Source organism: Vombatus ursinus, unplaced genomic scaffold (genome assembly GCF_900497805.2).
Source record: "Vombatus ursinus unplaced genomic scaffold, bare-nosed wombat genome assembly UNPS02014786.1, whole genome shotgun sequence".
In the NCBI taxonomy this organism is placed as follows: Eukaryota; Metazoa; Chordata; class Mammalia; order Diprotodontia; family Vombatidae; genus Vombatus; species Vombatus ursinus.
In genome coordinates this window covers 46465832-46486836 of record NW_020954564.1, presented here as the reverse complement: position 1 = coordinate 46486836, position 21005 = coordinate 46465832, and the positions used below count along the sequence as shown (strand labels likewise).

Genomic DNA, 21005 nt, shown 5'->3' with positions numbered 1-21005 from the left:
AGGAAGATACTAATGACTTGAAAAGATTTCATGTATTATTGATACCCAAAAAAGCAAACAAGAAAACATCAACAACTATAGACCTGTATGCCTACTTTCCTGTCTATAAAACTCTTTACAGGGGTCATCTATACATAAATTAAGGACATCTTTGATGTGGTAATAGTTGAGTATAAGCAGGCCAGGCTTTTGCATATGCTGTTAAACAATGCATCATATCTTTACCACTTCATGATTGATTGTTTGCTAATTTTGGAAAAAAAGTAATTCAGCTTGGTAAAATAAAATGCCACCTTATGGGCTCTTTTTTTTTTAAGTGAGGCAATTGGGGTTAAGTGACTTGCCCAAGGTCACACAGCTAGTACATGTCAAGTGTTTGGTCTGAGGCCGGATTTGAACTCAGGTCCTCCTGACTTCAGGCCTGGTGCTCTATCCACTGCACCACCTAGCTGCCCCTATAGGCTCTTTTTTTTTTTTTTTTTTTACAACAAGGTGTGTCCTACCTTGTCAGAATCTTTAAGATTCCCGCAACACAAATGACCCTGTTCAAGAACCTGATAATAGGTATCAGGTGAGGCATAATAAATAGAAATTTATGCTCACCAAAAATCATGCCATTATGGTGGTGGATATCTGGAGGATAGAGTTCAAATCAAAGAGGAATTTTTTCTTGATTATCCTATTTATGGATAACATTGTATTGATTGCTCCTAGTTGCAGAGCCTTCTGGAAGAGATGAATAATTACACAACACAGTTTGGCCTGTTTGTCTGCACAGGAAAGACCAAATGGATGAAGAATGTTTATTGCCCAGATTTCTTTGTACCTCTGCATGGCTTCCCTATAGAGCTTGTCCAATAGCATGTGTATCTGGGACATACAATATAAATGAACAGCTGACCCCAGAGTTGAAAAGGAAGAGAGTGGTCTATGTTGTTTCAAGAAATTTCAAAGCACTTTGACCTCCAAGCTTCCCATAAGAGCAAAGCCCATCTTTTTAATGGCAACATTTTTACCAGGGCTTTTGTGGAACACCATAGCCTCTGAAGAACCAAAGATGGGCATTCCACAGGAGGTAATGGACAGACAGGGGTGAGATACAAGGTGGGTACTTAAGGACTACATTATATTTGCGGAAATGGAGCATGCTCAAGAAGTCTAAGAGATAGCACCAAGAAAATATATGATCGGAAAAGGATGAGAGCAAGGTAGAAAAGATGGACAGTCTGAATGTTCTACTGGTTCTCACAAAATGTAAGAAAGAACACTAGGGAAGCCCTTCTTATATTGGGCGAATCCTCTGTGGCATACCCATGGACAAAAAAAGTGGACCAAAAAAACACTAGATGAGAAGACATGACTGGGTTGTGATTTGTACCAGTGGAGGGAACACTTGCATTGAAGAGTTCACAGATCCATTGAAATATTCTTTATGATCTCTGCATTTCAGAAGCATGGCATTTATATATCATGTTCTAATTTATAAAGCACATGCATTATTTTACATAGCATCCTCCTGTGTTGGACGGGGCACTGTCAGTCCTTCAGGGGACAGGGGAAGGGCACTTGTATGGCTATTCATTTGCTACATACCCAGGAGCACATGATTATTTGTACCAATGTTTGGCTAGCTCTCTTTCCTTTTGTCCTGGTGACTCTACATTATTTCACAAAAAATAGGGGAAAATATGGTTTATTTCTTTCAGGGACTCTTTTTGGCAGTTTACTTTGTTCATTCAACATTGCCTACAATGAGTGAGGCTCCATGGTAGGCCTTTGTGTTTTGGCAGCTTGGTTGAAGAGGAGAGGCACTGTGGCATAGGGAAAAAGAGCATTGGACTGATGGTTAGGAGATGTTGATTTGAATCTCCACTCTGTCATTAGCTGTGTGACCTAGTGCAACCCATTTTTCTTCTGTAGGCCTCATTTGCTGTCAGTTGAACTGTGTAATGGTGGTTTTGTAGAAAGCAGCTAGGTGGTACAGTGGATAGAGCACTGGGCTTGGAATCAGGAAGTCTCACGACAGGAGTTCAAATCCAGTCTCAGACACTTACTAGCTGTGGGAATTGTCCTGTTTGCCTCAGTTCCTCATCTGTAAAATGAACTAGAGAAGGAAATGGCAAACCACTCCAGTGTCTTTGCCAAGAACCCCCCCCCCCCACAATGGAGTTGTGAAGAGTCAGACTTGACTGAAACAACAAGAGTTTGTAAATACAAAATTTTAGTGTTGTCCAAAAGAGAGTAAATCATTTAGGATGCACCTTGAAAGTGTTCCCAGGAATTTGGCTCATTCTCGTGACATAGTTTTGGAGAACCCGACCTTTAAAGAACCAGGTAAAAAGCAAGAAAACAATTTTTTGTCAGTGCCTTCCCTCTGTTAATTATTTCCTGTTTTTCTTGTCCTGTCTATAACTTGCTTTGTATATATTTATATGTCTCCCTCATTTCCCTCAAGCTCCTTGAGGGTAGGGACTGTTTTCTGCCTCTTTTATTCCCAGTGTTTAGCACAATGCCTACCACATAGTAGATATTTAATAAAATGTTTCTTGATTGATTGATTGAGATCCTCTTGCTAGCTGTTATTAGATCTGGATTCATCAGCTCCCTATTTTTGAGCTTTAAAGGTGACTTAGTGACAGTGTCTGACTGTTTCCCTTTCAAAACAAGTAACTAGAAAAAGTAACTAAGAAAACCAAACAATATCAAGAAAAGCAGGTATCTTATTCAGCATCTGTATGGTTAAACTTTGTTTAAATGATGCTTTTTTTTTTTTGCTTCATTTTTTCCTTATGTACACTCTCTCCTCTAGGTATCAAGGTTATATTGGTGCAGCCTTGGTTTTAGGGGGAGTAGATGTTACTGGACCTCACCTCTACAGCATCTATCCTCATGGATCAACTGATAAATTGCCTTACGTCACCATGGGTGAGTTGAACTTCTCCCACATGTTTTAGAATGGTGTTATTTTCCTTTTTGACCTTTGAAGTAGATGTTCTCTTTTTCTTGAACAGTTATATTCTTTCATAGCCTTCTAACATTTCTTGACCTATATTTTGACTGCTACCCAAAAAAATGCTTTTAAAAAATTATACTTTGAAATCAAAACCTAGTTGGTTAGAGCTGGCAGGGACTTTTGGGTATAGAATGTCAGAACATAGAATGTTATCATTAGAAGAGTTTAGAATATAGAATGGTAGATGATACAATTTAAGAACTGCAAAGGACCTTTGAGGTTAATCTAGTCCAACACTATCCTGTCCCAGCAGCAACATCCAGGACAGGTGGTCCTGCCTTCTAGTCTCAACTTGAAAATGTCCACTGATAAAGGAATTTGCTGTTTCAAACAAAAGCAGTCCATTTTAAGGAGAGTATTTCTTAACTGAATTAAAAAAAAATGAAATTATAGGTGGTAATATTTGCTTTTATTGCTGAAATTTCTGGGGTAAATTGACACAGAAACATACAAACAAGACTGTGTGTGTGTGTATGTATGTATGTGTGTGTATGTTTGTGTTTCTGTGTACGTAGCTAGTTTTTCAGTAAGCTCTACAAAACTGGATGTTTTCTGCATCTTAAAATTTTAGTAATTGGTATCTTGGCACCACAGAACCTAGGAAACTACCACCTCGAGTCATTTGGAAATTGCCATTTAGAGACTCTGCAATCCCATTGTGTTATCTGTCCTCTTATAAGATTTTTATACGACAGCTGTTCTCTCTTTGGTGGGGAGAATGATGTGCCCCCTAGATACTGTACAGATGAATCTTTGTAATTATTTTTAAATGAAGGTGCTTATAGTAAATTTAGAATTGCATTCAAAACTGTTCACTTAAAATGTATTCTCTATTGTCAGGTTCAGCTTTATGTACTGTTTCTTTCTCTTCTGATTCCTTTAAATTGAGGGATAGTAGAGAGAGAGAGCTAATTTTTTTAAAAAAAGATTTTTTAGTTAATATAAGGAAAATGTATCAGATTTTCTTAAGCTTTGGAATAGTGCTCATTGGACTGATGTTAATAATCACTCACAATTAACCTAGTGTTTTATATTTTCTAAAAGCCTTTTCCTTACACAAACACTGTAAGATAATGCAACTATTACCTCCATTTTATGTGTGCACACTGATAGTCAACAAGACTGATGACAATAAGTCACTTTTCTCCATCTTACAGTTTACTTAATGCTTTACTCATAACAAGCCTGTAAAAGAGGTGTAGTGTAGGTGCCATTATACTCCTTTTATAGATTGAAAAACTTAAGCTTAGAGAGATGAAATGACTTCTCCAAATCATAATGAGATTATTGAGCCTTAATCTTATATTTTATTGGAAAAAAAACCATAGCGAGTAATGAAATAAAGATTTACTTTTATAGTCTACCCATACTCCTCAAATATACAAGTACTTTGTATTTACCTAACTATTGAAAACAGTTCTTATTTACAGATTCCATTGTGGGCATAGGTATGTAATATATGATTCAACAACATTTCCAGTTTACAGACCACTTTAGTAGATCAGTTATATCCCCTATATATAGCTTCTTGGCAGCTGTTGTTTGTTTTTTTTAAAGCAGATTCTTTAGAAGAACACTACATTATCTGTTTTCTCGTTCAGAATTTTTATGGGTGAGGCTTTAAAGATAGGATGCTGTTTTGATTAATCTTTTTCTTTTGCAAATTCTGACCACCAGGTGGTGATATTGCTGTATGAGGAGTCGTTTCTGGTTGTTTTTTTTTTGTTTTTGTTTTGTTTGTTTTTGGAGGGGAGATTGATTGTGAACCTATGATTTCATCACTGTGGGGAACTAGATATTAGGGAATCTTCTGCTGCAACCATTATTGTTTTACTTTTTATTTAATTTGAAAAATTAAAAAACAAAAATAAGAGAGACTAGATCAATTAAGATATTGCTTTAAATGATCTTTTGATAAGGTAATGTCTGGACATTAGGAAAGGTAATACATATTTGTAGTAATCTTATAAAAATACAGTAATATTAATCATTACTTATGACCCTTTGAGATTATTCCTGTTTCAGATATGAGAGACTGAGTCTAGTTGAGAGATGATGCAATTTATTTGTTCAAGGCCACTGTGCCAAAGTGTGCCTCCTATTGTACGTTCAGTGATCGAAAGTTTACCCTTCTATCTCTAACATCCTGTTCTGTGTTCTAATATTTCATACTTGTAGTTTTGTTTTTTGTTTTTTGTTTTTTTAGGCAATTGGGGTTAAGTGACTTGCCCAGGGTCACACAGCTAGTAAGTGTCAAGTGTTTGGTCTGAGGCCGGATTTGAACTCAGGTCCTCCTGACTTCAGGGCTGGTGCTCTATCCATTCTTGTAGTTTTAATAGCCTGTTCTGAGGTTCTTAACTTTTATATTTTATATCTTAGCTTTTATGTTTTATTTCAGAGTCTCTTGTTCAAACATTTATCTTCTGTGGTCCCATTCAGCTTACACATTCTATGATCCTGTAATTCATAACCTCAAACTACAGATTAGAAAACAAACAAATCCCCCAGGATCTTCAAATTGGAATGTTTTTACTGAAGCAATTTTTTCTTGTGGAACATTGAAATTCACAGTGGAATTTGAGTTACTACATATGTAGAATAAGTGTGAAAAAAGGTTTTTAATGCGGATTTTTATAACCTCAAATTAAGAATACTTCATTTACAAGAAACAAAACTAAAGTTAAACTTGTTAATTAAATTTTTGAGAAATTTGACAGGAAGAGCTAGAAGCTACAAATTACCTGAAAGACAAAGGTGCCTACATTTTGTCTGCTTGTGGGGCTATGTTGGCAACTAGCCAGGAGCCTGAAGGCTACTCCTAATTTACATTGAATAGACTATTGCTGTCTTTCTCCTCTTCAATATAATGGGATATCTGAGCAGGACTGAGTCTTAAATGCAGGAGCCTCTCTATAAAGGGTTGCCCTTGATGAGAAGGTAACAGGTGAACTGTGTAGCAGTTAAAGCTGTTTTTAGTAAATCTATGTTTTCAAAATGTTTTTTCCTGGTGTAATGCTGTGTAACATGTCTGTGAAGTAAGTCTCTGGCCATTCAAAGAAATACATTGCATCTCTTAGTTTTTTTCCTTTCCTTTTTCTTTCTCTTTTTATATCCATATAGCAAGTGGTTTTTATTAGAGTAATTTTTGAAGTGGCTGATTGCTTTTTCTGGCTGTGTTAAAGATTAAGTAAAATATCAGGCTTAACCACTGAAAGGAAAGGAAAGTGATAACTTACCTGTTATCTCTTGTAGACAAAAGGGGCACTCTTATAATTCTTTGATTATATGATTCTTTTATCTTGCCAGCTTACTCAATTTAGGCAAACTCAAGTAGGATCAGGAAAAGCTTGTCTAGCTGTTGCTAGACAGTATCTTGGCAACCCTTTTTTGTGTCAGCCCTGCACCTCCCTTCCCCTCCCCCCCCAAAGTTTGATTTTGCTAGCTTATTCCCAGAGAGGAGCTGCATGACTAAAATTTTAGGCCAGGACATTTCTGGAAAATAAGGCCCTTGTACATTTTCAGAATACTAACCTAAAGAATGAAGAGTATTCAGTTAAGGCCCGACTTGCCCTTGGCAGCTCCTCTCCACCCTGGAACCCTGGGTGATGGGCAACAGAGTTGCCAGATGGCACCCATTCCTGCTCCCAGCACATGTTCAGGGGTCTTCAGGGATCTTTTTCTGGCCTGGTACTCTGTCTCAGCCCATTTTTTCATTCCTGAATCATGGAATGCTCCCTGCACTGCCGCATGCTCTAGGCCAGCTCCTTCCTCATTGTCCAAAGACCTTTCTGTCTGTCTTTTTAAGCTGCCCTGGAATAGAAAAATTCGTCATTGTGACTTTTTATTGGCTTTCCTAATCAGAATTCAGTCTCTTTTGTTTTCTAGGCTGTTGATGAAATGTACTAGGTGAGCTAGGTAGAAACACTTCGTCTCACTCTGCCATCTTGACTGCTCTCCAAAAGAATAAATATTGGTAGTGTTTGAACCATTGGGAAAAGTTGGGGGTCATTACACAAGCCATTTGGGTAAAGTGTAAACCCTAGGCTTGCTAGCGGATTATAGTTAGAGTTTTCTGTTTGGAAAGCATCTGTAGAATACAGTTGCAATTTAAAAGCTGAGCAATTCTTAGGTAAACCATGTGGGATGTCACATTTTGTGAGCAAGAAAATGTTAGAATTAAGCGGAGAATTTAAATCAGTAGTTTTTCAAATACATTTTTGTTTGGAAAATGCTAACCATATCTAGCCTTGTTTCTGTTTTTCATGTAGAGTTAATCCTAAAATTCATCTTTTATTGGCTAGTATCAGTGAGATTTTTAATATTATATGATGATTTAGTAATGAGATTTGATGTAAAAATGAGATTTTTGATGTGCTAATTATTTTCTGAATGTTTATCTTCAACTGTTAAATTAAGTCAGACTTTAACAAATGAGGTATATGATATACTGACTTTTGGGGAGTCTTTAGAGGAAAAACAAGTTATATAGATTCTGTAATTGATAAATGTAAATTGATAAATACAAATAATGTTCTATCCTCCCTTTTTATTTATCCTCCCCTTTTCAGTGAAATTCCTTGACAAAATCATTTAAAATACATCTACAATAACTGTTTTCACTTTCTCTCCTTACTTCTAAATGTTAAGCAATATAGATTTCAATCTCATAGTTAACTGAAATTGCTTTCTTCAGAGTTATGGCAGTCTCTCTCTCTTTTTCTTTTTTTTGGGTGAGGCAGTTGGGTTTAAGTGACTTGCCTGGATTTGAACTCAGGTCCTCCTGACTCCAGAACCAGTGCTCTATCCATTGCACCACCTAGCTGCCTACCTATAGCAATCTCTTAATTGACACATCTAATGCTCTCTTCATACTTATTCTTGATCTCTCTGCGGCATTTTTGACTGTTCGACTGCCTTCTCCTGGATATTCTCCCACTCTGGGTATGTATGACTGCTCTTTCTTGGATTTCCTCCTACCTGAGTGACCCTTCTCAGTTTCTTGCTGGATTTTCATATATGTGATGCCTACAAATTGGGTATACTCAAGATTCTGTCCCAGGCCCTCTTCACTCTGTACTCTCTAAATTGGTGATCTTATCAGCTCCCATGGTTTCAAATATCATTTCTATGCAAATGACTTAGATCTATATTTTCACAGTCCTAGTCTCCTCTCTTGAAAGCCAGTCATATATCACAAACTCTCTGTTGGATATTTTGAACTGGATATTCTGTAGGCACCTGTAATTCACCATGCATGAATCAGAAGTTACCTTTCCCTACAAACCTCGCCTTCTGAACTTCCCTATTTCAGTTCAGGCGTTGAGGATCCTTTCAGCCACCCAGGTTCTCAACATTGGAGTTATCCTCTATTCCTCACTTTCTCTTACCCTACATATCTAATCTTTTGCTGAATCTAGATGTTTTTACCTCTACAATATCTCTTGTATCTATCCCTTTCTTCTCAGCCACCACCTTAGTTCAGGCCCTAATCACCTCTTGTCTGGATTAATGCAGTAACCTTCCAATTACTCTGTTTACCTCAAGTCTTTCCCCCACTCTAATCCATTTTGCACACGCAGTTATCAATGTGATTTTCTTTTAAAAAATAAATTTTGTCTTTTGTTATTGTCACCTAAAAAAAGAGGCAAAAGAGGAAAAAGTCAGCAAAACTGATTAAGAAATTGAAAAAAAAACCTGATGTTCCACATAATGTTCCATACCCCTGGATCTCCCACTGCTGCAAAGAAGTGAGGAAGGGATTAGTAATTTTTCAGTGTTCATTTTCTTTCTTTCTTAAATCAACAAGAATTTCAAAAAATTAGAGAAAAAAAGGGAGAAAAAACAATCAAAAAAGCTGATCTATACATTAGAAAAATATGAGACTATATGTATTGTTTCTCACCTGTGGACCTCTCATCTCTACAGAGAGGTAAGAGAAGTTGCCTTGTATCTCTTCTTCGAGGTCATGCTTGTTCTTTGTAATTGTGCAATATTCATTCATTTTAGATTGTTAGATTCATTTAGTTTGTTAGATTGTTCTTTGTATTATGTTGTTGTAGTTATTATGTATATTGTGTTCTTGGCTTTGCTTACTTCACTCTATCAGTGCATGCATTGTAAGGCCATGCTTATCTGTATTCATCATGTTTGTCATTTCTTATAGTACAGTAATATTCCATTATGTGCATGTATCACAATTTGCTTAGTTATTCCCCAGTCGATGGGCACTGACATTTTCCCCCCAGTTCTTTACTACCACAAAAAGTATTACTATATGTATTTTGGCATATATATGAGTCCTTTCTTGTTGTTAGTGACCTCCTTTGAGTATATCCCTATAGTAGAAACTCTGGGCTACCAAGACAGCTTCATAACGTTGCATTAGCATACCTTTCTTCCTCCATTCCCTATAACGTTGACTATTCTTATTTATGTCATCTTTACCAATTTGCTGGGTGTAAGATAAAGCCTCAGAGCTGATTTGCACTCTTATTATTAGTGATTTGGAACATTTTTTTCATGTGGTTGTTGATAGTTTGTAATTCTTCTTTTGAGAATTGCTTGTTCATGGCCTTTGTCCATTTTTTTGGGGGGGGGAATAGTTTTTGGTCTGATATGTTTTAATGGTTTTCTACATATCTTGGATACCATAATCCTTATCCAGGTGATACAAAGATTTTTTCCCCCTGTATTTCACAGCCTCCTTTGTTATCCTAGATATGTTAATTTTCTTTGTGCAGAAGTTTTTCAGTTTCATGCATTAAAATTATTTTGTCTTTTTTAATTGCCTCTGTTGGTGTTAAGAATACGTGTTCTACCCATCCAAAGTGTTTTTCTAAAATGTAAGTCCTACTGTGTCATCCCCACACTCAATATACAATAGTGGGTCCTGGTTACTCACAGAATCAAATATAAAAACCAGCCCTACCTTTCCAATCTTCTTAGATTCAACTGACCTCCCTGCACTCTTCAGTCCAGCCATACTGGTCAACTTGCTGTTTCTTGAACACAATACTCTATCTCCCATTTCCTTGCCTTTGTACTGGCTGTTCCCCAAGCCTGAAGTTCTTTCTCCCAACCTCATACTTTAAGACTTAGACCAAACACCAGCTTCTCTAAGAACCGTCTCCTGAATTATATATTTTTCCTTTTATTAGAATGTAAGCTTCTTGAGGGTCAGTAGTATTTTTGCTTTTTCTTTGTATCACCAGTGCTTAGCCCAATGCCTGGCACATAGTAAATTGATTGATTGATTGACCAGAAGACTGACTGTACGTAAGTGTTTGGATAATAGTATATTTCTATTTGAGCGCAGCAGTAGATTGATGTCTTTCCTACAGTTGTACTCCTCTGAGAAATAGAAGTTCTGAAGAAAACAATCTCTAGTGAGGTGTTTATTTCAACAGCCAAAGCAGCATATACCAGCAGTAAATTTTAATTACCATTTTTGATTTCATGTGGGAAGATAGATAGCACCTACTCTTCTGTAAGGATTAAATCTAGAGATTATTAAGGAAAGTGGTATGCCCCCTCTCCCCCTGCCCCATCCTGAGCATTATAGTCCTGCCACTTCTCCTCCATTTGACCTTGGTCAATTTGCTTCTCAGTAGGCTTGTTTCTTTATCTGTAAAACGAGAGAAAGTTGGACTAGATGGTTTCTGTGTTGTAGCTGAAGGTTTGGTAATATTTTAATGTATTTTTTGTGCATAGTTCTAAATTATTCTGATTTTTTTGCTAGCTTTTGCTTTTATGAGTTTGCCTTTTACAGGAAAATTTATTTAAAATATCAGATGTACAACGTGTTGAATCTCTGTTTTAAAAGTATAGAGGAAGCCTGGATAAAATAATTGGAAACAGACAAGCTATGGACTTGAATTTAAGAATCAGAATCACAGCCTGTTGCAAAGGTGGCACAAGGCCAATAGATGGTGCCATTAGCTTAGAAATCTTTGCCTGTAAACTCTCTAACATGATTACTGGGTATATAGAATGTCCTGCGCTTCTCCAATTCTTAATGGATTTTAATTAGTGCAGATGGGCCAAGTATCTCTTCTTGTTTCTGTTTTAAAACATTAAGTGCTTTCCAGTAACTGGAATGGCCAAAGAGTAGACATAGAGAAACACTTTTCTATTTTCTTCATGCCTCGACATTTTTGCCACAAAGTCTGTTCAATCCATTTTGAGTTTAGTTCTCAATGTACAACTAAATAAAAGCCCTTGTCAGTGCCCTCCTTTCAGAAGGGTTAGTTCTGCTTTCTGTTCTAACTCCTTTGCTTTAAACTGTACTTCAGAGAGAGAGGTTAACTTGGGCAGCATTACCTGCTCTTGTTTCAGAGTTGGACTGGAATTATCCCCCCTGAAGAATGCCTTTATACTCTGCTGTCACTTGGTGCTTTCCTAATGTCTAGTCTCTGTGTTGTGTAACCTGACTTGAAAGCTGTTTTAGACATTAGTGAACTTGCATTTTAATCTGGGACATGAAGGATTGCTCTTAGTCCTTTGCAGACAGATCTCGTTAGTTATAAGGATAATATGAACTTTTACACTTAAATACATTTAAATAATTATTACACTTTGTGGTCCTTTCAACTGTGAGGAGTCTGAGTGATGTAAAAGAACTGAAAAGTAGTATAACCTGCCACAGGAGAAGTTATTTTAAAAAGTGGACCAGGGTTAGAGATGCATTTGTGAAACCTGTCAGATCCACCTAGAATGAGCTTCCAGCAGAAGCAAAGACTCTTCTTGAAGAGGTGATAACTAGATAAGGTGCAGAATGCTGAGTTAGAGCTTCTGTTTGCTGGTATCATCTAATGACATATTAAAGCATTTTTTCCTGTGCCATTTTCTAGCTTAAATCTAGCTTTTGGTAGCTATTTGTAGAGCCTCTATTTCTATTGATATTAAAAAAAAAAAAAAGACACTGAATTTGAAGCCAGGGAACCTAGATTCAAATCTTAGTTGTGTTATTTTATGACTATATGACTTGAGCAAGTAACTTAACCTTGCTTTGTTTGCCTCACTACCCTCATAGGTGCAAATGAAGATGTTGAAATAGGTGTTCTCTAATATCTCTTCCAGGCCTAACATTTTATGATTCTAAAAATTGTTTATGGTTGCAGAGAAGCAAGATTCAAACCTCATCCACATAATATCTTACTTTCATGCTGTGACCTCATCTGTGTTTGTATTCCCTCTATTTAATCCCGCTTTTTCCAAACTGTGTTTTGTACTGTGTGAATGAAAGATTTTAAGAAAATTTCAGTGATGGTATTATTTTCCTTTTGAAATATTAAATATAAAATTGTGGGTTAAAATACATATTACATGCTGTATTTTGGGGGGCATTGAAATAGGCTTAATTTCCTCTATCATGTGAAAATTTTTGTGACGCTTTTTATTTCTGAGTCTGTTTCATATTCTCTGCGCTATTGTTTTCTTCCCCCTTACCTCTCAATTTATGAATTCTCTTGGTATGTTTCAGAAGTGATCCCTGGCCAGATTAGTTTGGGAAATGCTATATTAGTAAAATAAAAACCTTTCACTCCTTAGGTACCAGTGGCCCTGATATTTAGTCTCTTCTGGAGAGAAGAGGTATTTATAACCTGTCAGGTCAATGAGACAGCACGGCAGTAATTATATGAAAAATTCCAGATCCCTTAAAATAGTGTTTTAAATTATTTATTCTAAATAAAACTGGACTCAGTTGTGCCTCTATCCCATTACTAGTACAAACTGAATTAAACTCATTGGGGTAATTAGTTTTTCAGAGAAAATGTCCCTTTACATTTGAAAAATACTTTAAAAATACATGTTAAATGGAAGAATTGGTTTTTTGTATGTTCATTGTAAATAAACAGCAAAATATCTGACATCGAAGTACATTTGCTGATGAAAAGAAAGCGTTCTTCCCCTTCACGAGGGGTTTAAATGTGATACTCAGTGCTTACTCAGGAGTGAAAACATCAAATTAAACTGTTTATGCTGACAAAGGACAAATCTGGATTTCAGCAAACGATGCAAGATTGTCTGATTGCCTGGCTTGTCTAAGAATAAAGCTTCTGGCCAAGACGTAATGAAATGCATGCATAAAATTAAACCATGGAAAGGCAGTATTTCAGCTGTAGGAAGCAGCGAGATGTTCCACCGCTCTCTAGTGGCTGAACTGGGTCCCCTGGCACCCACGTTGTTTCATATTCATAAATCAGCTCTTCACGCATTGGCAATGTCGGCCTTCGGAGCCGGCAGAAACACCGAGAGACTGGGCCTCTCAGCCAGGAACCAGAGTGAAAAATGATCCCAATCGATGGGGCTGTGGAGAGCACCAAATTTTACCCAGAACAAGAAGCAAATTGACTAACAATGAGGGAGGGTGAGTAAGCGCCCTGTCAGGGAGGGCTGACACTGATGGATTGGAAAGTTCTAAATGTTACTCTTTTACCGCTGCATACATCTTGCACTGTGGCAGTCAGTGGTGGCAAACAGGTCCTTGGATGCCTAAAATGAACTGCTCCTTAGCACAAGACATTTCAGAGTTAGTGAAAAATCTGGCAAAATTGATTTGGAGGAAGAGCAATTGAACTCAGTTTCCTTGGAGGTGGTTTTTTTTTTTTGTTTGTTTGTTTTGCTTTTTGCTCCAGAATTCTGAGGCGTTATTGAGAGAGATGTTGTTGTTTTTCCTCAGAAAGGGACGCTGCTGGTTGGCATAATCCCATGTGTGGTTCATTGGCCAAATTCATATCTAATTGCAGAATTATTCCCTGGAAGCCAAATGGAGGAAACTAATTTTAATCAAGGTCTTAAATGTGTTTTAATTGTGTTAATTTTCAGACCTGTGCTGGCTCAAATGAGTATGTCATAGGCTACTTGTCCCTGTGCTAGGTGAGCAATGCTAGAAACATAATATACTCCTAAAATCATAGAATCAAAGAATATTAGCACCAGGAGAAATGCTGGAATACAGAATGTTATAATGTAGAACGTTAGCAGCAGAATGTTAGCACCTAGACTTTTAGAATAAAGAACATAGACTATTAGAAAATGTATAAAATTAAAGGATATTAGAATTGAGAGTATTTATCATCCTATCTGTGTTTTCCCAGAGTGTTCTGACATTCTTGGTGAGCATAAGATGAGGAAAACTGAGCTAGGGAAGTGATTTTGTATTTCATTCTTGTATGTAATAGACTGCAGAATTTTCCAGTTTGGCATTGGTAATTTACTAGATCTTTTACAAGCAGGTTCCTGATTAAAAAAATAACATTTTCTAAAAACAAAAATAAAACCACGAAAACCCCTCAAACAAAAGGTATAATATTTCTGGATATTCAGAGCAAATAAATGCATATCATTTTCTTGGTGCATATCAGTTATTACTGTACTGTATAGTGTTTTCATAGAATTGAATTAAAATTAACCTCATAATGCTAATGGCCAGGGTTCTGTTTCTGTGTTCATATTTGGTATGAAACACTCCCCTTTTCTCACTGGTTATAATCCTGAATGACCTGTGGTTATCAAAAATTATATACATCTTCAAAGCCTAGAAATTCGCCACTATTGATAATATTTAAATAAAATATGCTGAAAGTAAACCCAAAAGAAGAACTCCAGATTTGCTCTGTGTGATTATCAGCACCATTCTGAGTACCACATTTTATGAAGGGCATTGACAAAGTAGAGCTTGTGTAAAAGAGGATAACTGGAATTGGAGTATACTCACAACCATGCTATACAAGAAACTGTTTTAGGAACTGAGGCAATTTAGCCTAGAGGAGAAGACTTGGAGGAGATGGGGGATAGACAGAGGCACGCTGTATTCAAAGTGGGCAGTCCTATAGAGTGAAAACTGATGCTTTAATAAGTCTGTTTGACTCAGGGGTAGACAATGAGTAGAAATTACATGGAGGTAGATTTTGTTTGATATAAGGAAAAACTTCCCAACTGTTAGAGATGTTTTAAATTGTGTGGTATGCCCCAGTGTTTAATAAAATCTTTGCCAGTGTAAGTTTTTTAACAGAGTATTTGTGACTATTTCTTGGGAATGTAGTAGATGGGATATGTATTTTAGGTTGGAGGTAGATTAGATTCTGTGATTCTCTAATTCTAATAAATATCTAGCTTCCCTGGGTGGCTGCTTTGAAAGGGACAACATATATGCATAAACTCTGATATGTTTGTTTAAAAAAATCTACCTTATAAAGTGTCATACGTCATAATGAAATTCTTTTCAATCTGTTTCTAATTTTAGTTAAAAGTTGACATATTGGCCTTTAGTGAATTTCTTTCACTTAAGAAAAAAGGCAAAAATATACTGGCCATAGGCTATATTAATAGGCTGCCTGCTGAAGATAGACCTCTTGAATGAAATTTCTCTGAAAGCAAAAAAAAAGTATAGGTGGATCCTGAAAGATAACAACAGCATATAGGCCAAATTAAAGAAGGTGGCATCAATGATTGACCATTATGGTATATTGTTTACTTATATTATTAGATATGGAACACAGTGATTTCCTCAATCCCTGATTTGGGTGGGAACTGCAGGTACTTACCCCCTTATAGCTGTATCCTTGGCAGCAGGTCCTGTGTAATTATAGTCATCTACACTTAGTCTGTGGATTGAAGAGAAGAACCTAGAAGAGTGAGGGCAGATGCCAAGGTGGCGAGGGCAAATGGAAGAGGGGAGAGTAGAATAGAAGTTTACCTAGAACATAGAATGCTAGAAGTAAAAGGGACTTTAGACTATAGCATTCTGGATCTAGAAGGGAACCTATAACATAGAATGTCAGAATGAAAAGTAGCTTTAGAGAGCCTTAGTGCAGTCCTCTAATTCTACAGGTTAGGTGACTGCAGGATAGGTAGAAAGAAATCTCTTGGAAGCTTTGTTTAACATGCCTCAGATCCATCCCCTGCCCCCAACACTATGAATTTTGTTTTGTTTCTTCCTGGAAGAGACAAAAGCAATTTTGAAGAGCTACTCAGAGTAAGTTGTTAATGAGAGACTGAAGGAGTTGCTATAGAACAGTTGTATTTAAATGAAATACTAGCAATTCTGGTTCTACCTTTGGAAGTGAAAGGCTGTGTGTGTGTGGATCAGGAAGAAGGAAACTGCTTCACATCTACTGTTTCTGGTCAAAGTACAGATCTTTTTGTTTCTTGTTAAAAAGTGGCTGGATTCTTCAAGGTGTTCTCTTAAAAGTGTGGCATTGGGCAATCATTTTTCCTCTCTGAGCTTCAATTTTGAGATGTAAAAAGTCTTAATACCTGTATTTTTATTGGGTTTGAAAGGGATTTTCTCTTTACATACCTATGTGTATATGTATTTATATGTTACACATGTACTTATGTACATATACATTTGTAGTTGGTCAGTCATGTCCTATTCTTTGTGACCCCATGGACCCTATCACATCAGACGAGGCCCTTCTATCAATACTGTCCATGGGGTTGTCTCTGGCCAAAAGATACTGGAGTGGTTTGCAGTTTCTTTTTCCAGTGAATCACCTTTTGTCTGAACTTTTCCTTTGTCCATCTTGGATAATGCTGCACTCCATAGCTCATAGTTTCATTAAGCTACCCAAGCCCTTTTACTACGGCAAGGCAATGATCCAGGAGAGGACATACACACACACACAAACACACACACACACACACATTCCTACTCAGGTTTCAGTTTCTTAGATTTTAAGATAGATTAGCAGACAAGTAATCAAGCACCATTATGCAAAAATATCCTACTTTCATATTCTTATGATGGTCCAAACCATCAAGTTATTTTGCCATTAGATAATAAATCAAAATGACATGGAACTGAATTAGAAGGGACCTGAGAAGTCATTAGTCCCAAGCCCTGCTGAATGGATGAATCCTCTCTACAGTTTCTCCAACACATAGTCCTCTACCTTCCATTTGAAGACCTTCAGTGATGAGGACTTTGTTCAGAGGCAATCCACTCCATTTCAGGAAAGCTCCTAAATGTTAGGTAATTGTTTGGTTTTTTTAGCGAAACCTCCCTACATATCTCCAGAAATCTGTTTTTTTTTGCAACTTCCTTCCATTGCACCATTTTGGCTGTACCTCAGAAGCCCCTCCAATCCATCCCTTTGCCAGTGCAAATTGCAGCACCTTCCTCCCTTGCCCCATAATCTTCATTGCATGCTATGGCTAGAAAATCATTACCTGTTGACCGTCCTGGTGATCCTTCACTGTACAGGTACTCAAAGCCTTTCCAGTTTAGTAGTACCTACTAGAACTTGTGATCTTGTTGGCATAGTCTTTGAGAAGAAAAGTAGATTTCAAAGAATGCTGGTTTTGAAGTCAGAGGACCTGAGTTCAAATTCTTTTTTTTTTTTTGGCTGCTCCCTATGTGACCTCAGCTAAGTCACTTTGCCTTTCTAGGCCTCAATTTTCTCAGCTGTAAAATGAGAGGGTTGTTCTAGTCTGCATTTCAAGACCCTTCTAGCTCTCAATCTATAACCCTGTAACTATAATGCAAGTATGTAACATAAAGTAATACAACTGGTCTTGTATATTTACCTGCATATATTGTCCAATGTTATATTACCTGTGGTTTTAGTAGTTGTATATAAGAGAACTATATATAGATTAAAGGGTATTAATCCTTTCAGTAGTCTTACTTATGTATTATATGCTGAAATTTCAACATGCTACTCAAGTCTAACATGTAATGGAAAGAATACCTTCAAAGATTTTTTTTAAATTGAAGTAACTAAGGATGGTTAGATCCTGAAAAGACAGTAGCCTTCACATATTTGAAGGGTTGTCATGTGGCAGATAGACTACTCTTTATTTTGCTTTGTGCCGGAAGGCAGAAGGTGCAGTGGAAGGAAGCTGCAAAGAGACAGATTTCTAGAGATATATAGGGAGGTTTTATAAAAGGAAGAACTACCTAGCATTTAGGAACTTTCCTGCAATGGAGTGGTCTGCCTCTGGAGGAAATCCTCATCACTGAAGGTCTTCAAACAGCAGGTGGATGACTGACTATGTGTTGGAGATGCTCTAAAGAGGATTCATCCATTCAGGAGGGGCTCAGGATTGATAACTTCTTAGTTCCTTTCTAATTCAGCTCTGTGATTCTGTGATCTTGATTTGTTATCTAATGACATAATAACTTGATGGTTTGGCCCATCATAGGAATATGAAAGCAGGATTCATTTTTGTATATTCATGTTGGTGTTTGGTTACTTGCTTACTAAATAAACTTTTTTAAAATCTGAGAAATTGGGTTGGGACAAAATTTGTATGTGAGAATTTTTACAGTCTCAGTTATATTTGGCAAAAATTTCATCCTTCCTAGTTTAGAGTCTACCTCTTAATATTTTATTAGGACTCCATGTATTATCTAGTTCTTTATTAGTTATTTAGTAAAGTATCTAGGCATCTTTTAATACACATAGTACAGAATACTGCTTTCATAGAATTTTACCATATTTGCTGTTATATCCCTCTGCCCTCTTTTCCCTGACATTTCTGTAGAATTATATGAACATCTGGCTCTGTGGCCGCTTCTGGTAACTTTCATTTACTTTTGAGACTTTTAGTGCAATTTCCTGAAGAACAGCCACTCAGAGTAGTACTGGAATCAGTGACAAATTTATTTGGGTTCAAAATTGCCTTCCTTCTTCCTACCCCCACCCCCATCCCCAATGCTTGTTTCCCTGTGATTCTTGGTATTTCTGTGAGAAAGGATCCAGAGTCAGAGGCTTCTTTGAATCTCTTAAGAGAGGGCACTGATTTGTAAGTGATTGAAATGTAGCATTTATTTAGAATTTACTTTCCTTTTAAAGACTGCACTTTCTGCCTTTTATTCTAGAGTAGGGTTTCTTAACCTGGGGTCAGTAAACTGTTAAAAAAATTTTGATAACTGTATTTTAATATAATTGGTTTCCTTTCTGATTTATTTTATTTTATGCATTTAAAAACATTATTTTGATAAGGGGTCCAAAACTTTCGCCAGACTGCCAAAAAGTTAATCTCTATTCTAGTGAGATCAGAGCTGGGAACTGTATATGAGCTGCAGCCTGCTTCAGGTGCACCCCTAAACCAGGACTGGCAGAGCGAAGGCAGAAATACCTAGTGATGAAGAGTTGGACAGCTGTAGAGAGTGACTGCTGACTAGCTTTTTCTTTCCTCCATCTGCTTCTGGCAAGGTCATTCACAGAATCTTAAAATGCTAGAGTTGGAAGGATCTCAGAATATAAAATATTAAAGCTTGAAGGGATCTCAGAACATAGAATGTTAGTGTTAGAAGGAACCTGAGAACATAGAACCTTGGAGCAGGAAGGTACCTTGTTGGAACGTAGAACAATAGAGTTAGAAAAGAACCCTGGAGATCATTGAACACAACCTCTATTTTATAAAGTGGACTGATACCTGGAGAGAGAAGATCATTTGCCCAGTCATATTGGGGATGAGTGTGGGGTGGCAGAGTGTGTTCCGTGCTTGAGAAAGGGGAGGGGAAGAGAAGAGGGAAAGGTTTAGGTGGTTTGACAGCGTGCTGCTTGTTTCTCAGAAGTAATAGAAAAGAATTTGGAGTGGGAGAAAGTTTTGTATGGGAAAGTCATTTCATTTTCTTATGGAGCATGAACCTAGAGGAAATATGTATAGTGGGGAGGATTAGGAAAGTTGTTACGATATTATTGGATGATTCCTAAGACAAGGCACCATAATGCTGTGGAAAAGGATTTGAAATCAACATCTGATTTGAATCTGTTGTTCCTAGCTTTGTGTTCTTGGTCAAATTACTGTAATCATCAACATTTACATAGTGCTTACTATGTGCCAGGCATTGTGCTAAGTGCTTTACAATTACTGTTTCATTTGATCTTCACAACAATCCTAGGATTTTATCCCCATTTTACAGATGATGAAACTGAGGTGAAAAGATGTTGAATGACTTGCTCAGGGTCACACAACTATTAAGTGTCCTAAGCTGGATTTGAACTCAGTTTTTCCTGACTCCAGGCTTAGTACTCTATCCAGTGCTGCTCCAGAGCCCTCTCTTCGGCTCATTTTCCTCATTTGTAAATTATGGTGTTGGGATAGATCGGAGGTGGAAAGCTCAGGCTTCTGGTACAGCCCAATCCAGATTAAGATGTAACTTGGGAAATGTTTTGACAAAATAAAAGATAGAATTGTTAATTTGTTGTTTTCTAAGTCAGTATGTGGTCAACAAGAATATGTTTCTATTTGAGTTTGACACCACTTGGTTAGATGACCTACCTGTAAGGTCTTTCCAGTCATAAATCACTTAATCTGTGAGTGGTTAGGTTGGGAGGTAAAAACTGAAACCTAGAAAAATAATTGTTGCCTTTTAAAAAAAATCATATTCATTTCTGAATATCATCTCCTTTCCACTGCCTTCGAGCATTCCCTTCTTTTCAAAGATTCAGAAAGAAAAAAACCAGCCAAAACTTCAAAGAGGTTCTGATAGAATAGGCAGCATTCCATACCCATAGTGCCCCACCTCACTAATGAAGGGAGGAAAGTGATTTTCTCATCTCCTCTCTGGAGCTCAGTTTGATCATTATAAGTATACAACATTCAATTTAGTTTTATTTTTTCTATTTATATTTTTGCAATTACTTTGCATATTGTTTTCCTGGTTTTACTTCACTTTGCATCATTTCATATAAGTCTTTTTATTCTTTATATTCATCATTTCTTACAGCAAAGTAGTATTCTACTACATTCTTGTACCACATGTTAGCCATCCGTCAGTCAATGAGCATTGTCTTTATTTCTGTTAGTTTGTTACTACAAAAAGTGGTACTATAAATATAATACATATGTGTCTTTTTTCCCAATTTGACCACCCTTGGGGCATACATGCATAGCAGTGGAGTCTCTGAGTCAAAGAGTATGGACATGTTAATCATTTTCTTAGAATAATTCCAAATTGCTTTCCAGAATGGTGGGACCAGTTCACAGGTCCATCTTTAGTGCATTTGTTGCTTATCTTTCTGCAGTCCTCCAG

At 36.9% G+C, this 21005-nt stretch overlaps 1 protein-coding gene across 1 annotated transcript in view; it reads left to right on the top strand.

The window, feature by feature from the left end:
- The window catches only part of LOC114047387 (proteasome subunit beta type-7), an 86285-nt gene that overhangs the window by 14643 nt on the left and 50637 nt on the right, over positions 1-21005 (top strand). Inside the window, exon 5 of the mRNA XM_027868220.1 lies at positions 2810-2925. Coding sequence (XP_027724021.1) covers positions 2810-2925 — 116 coding nt within the window. The remainder of the gene's footprint in view (positions 1-2809; positions 2926-21005) is intronic.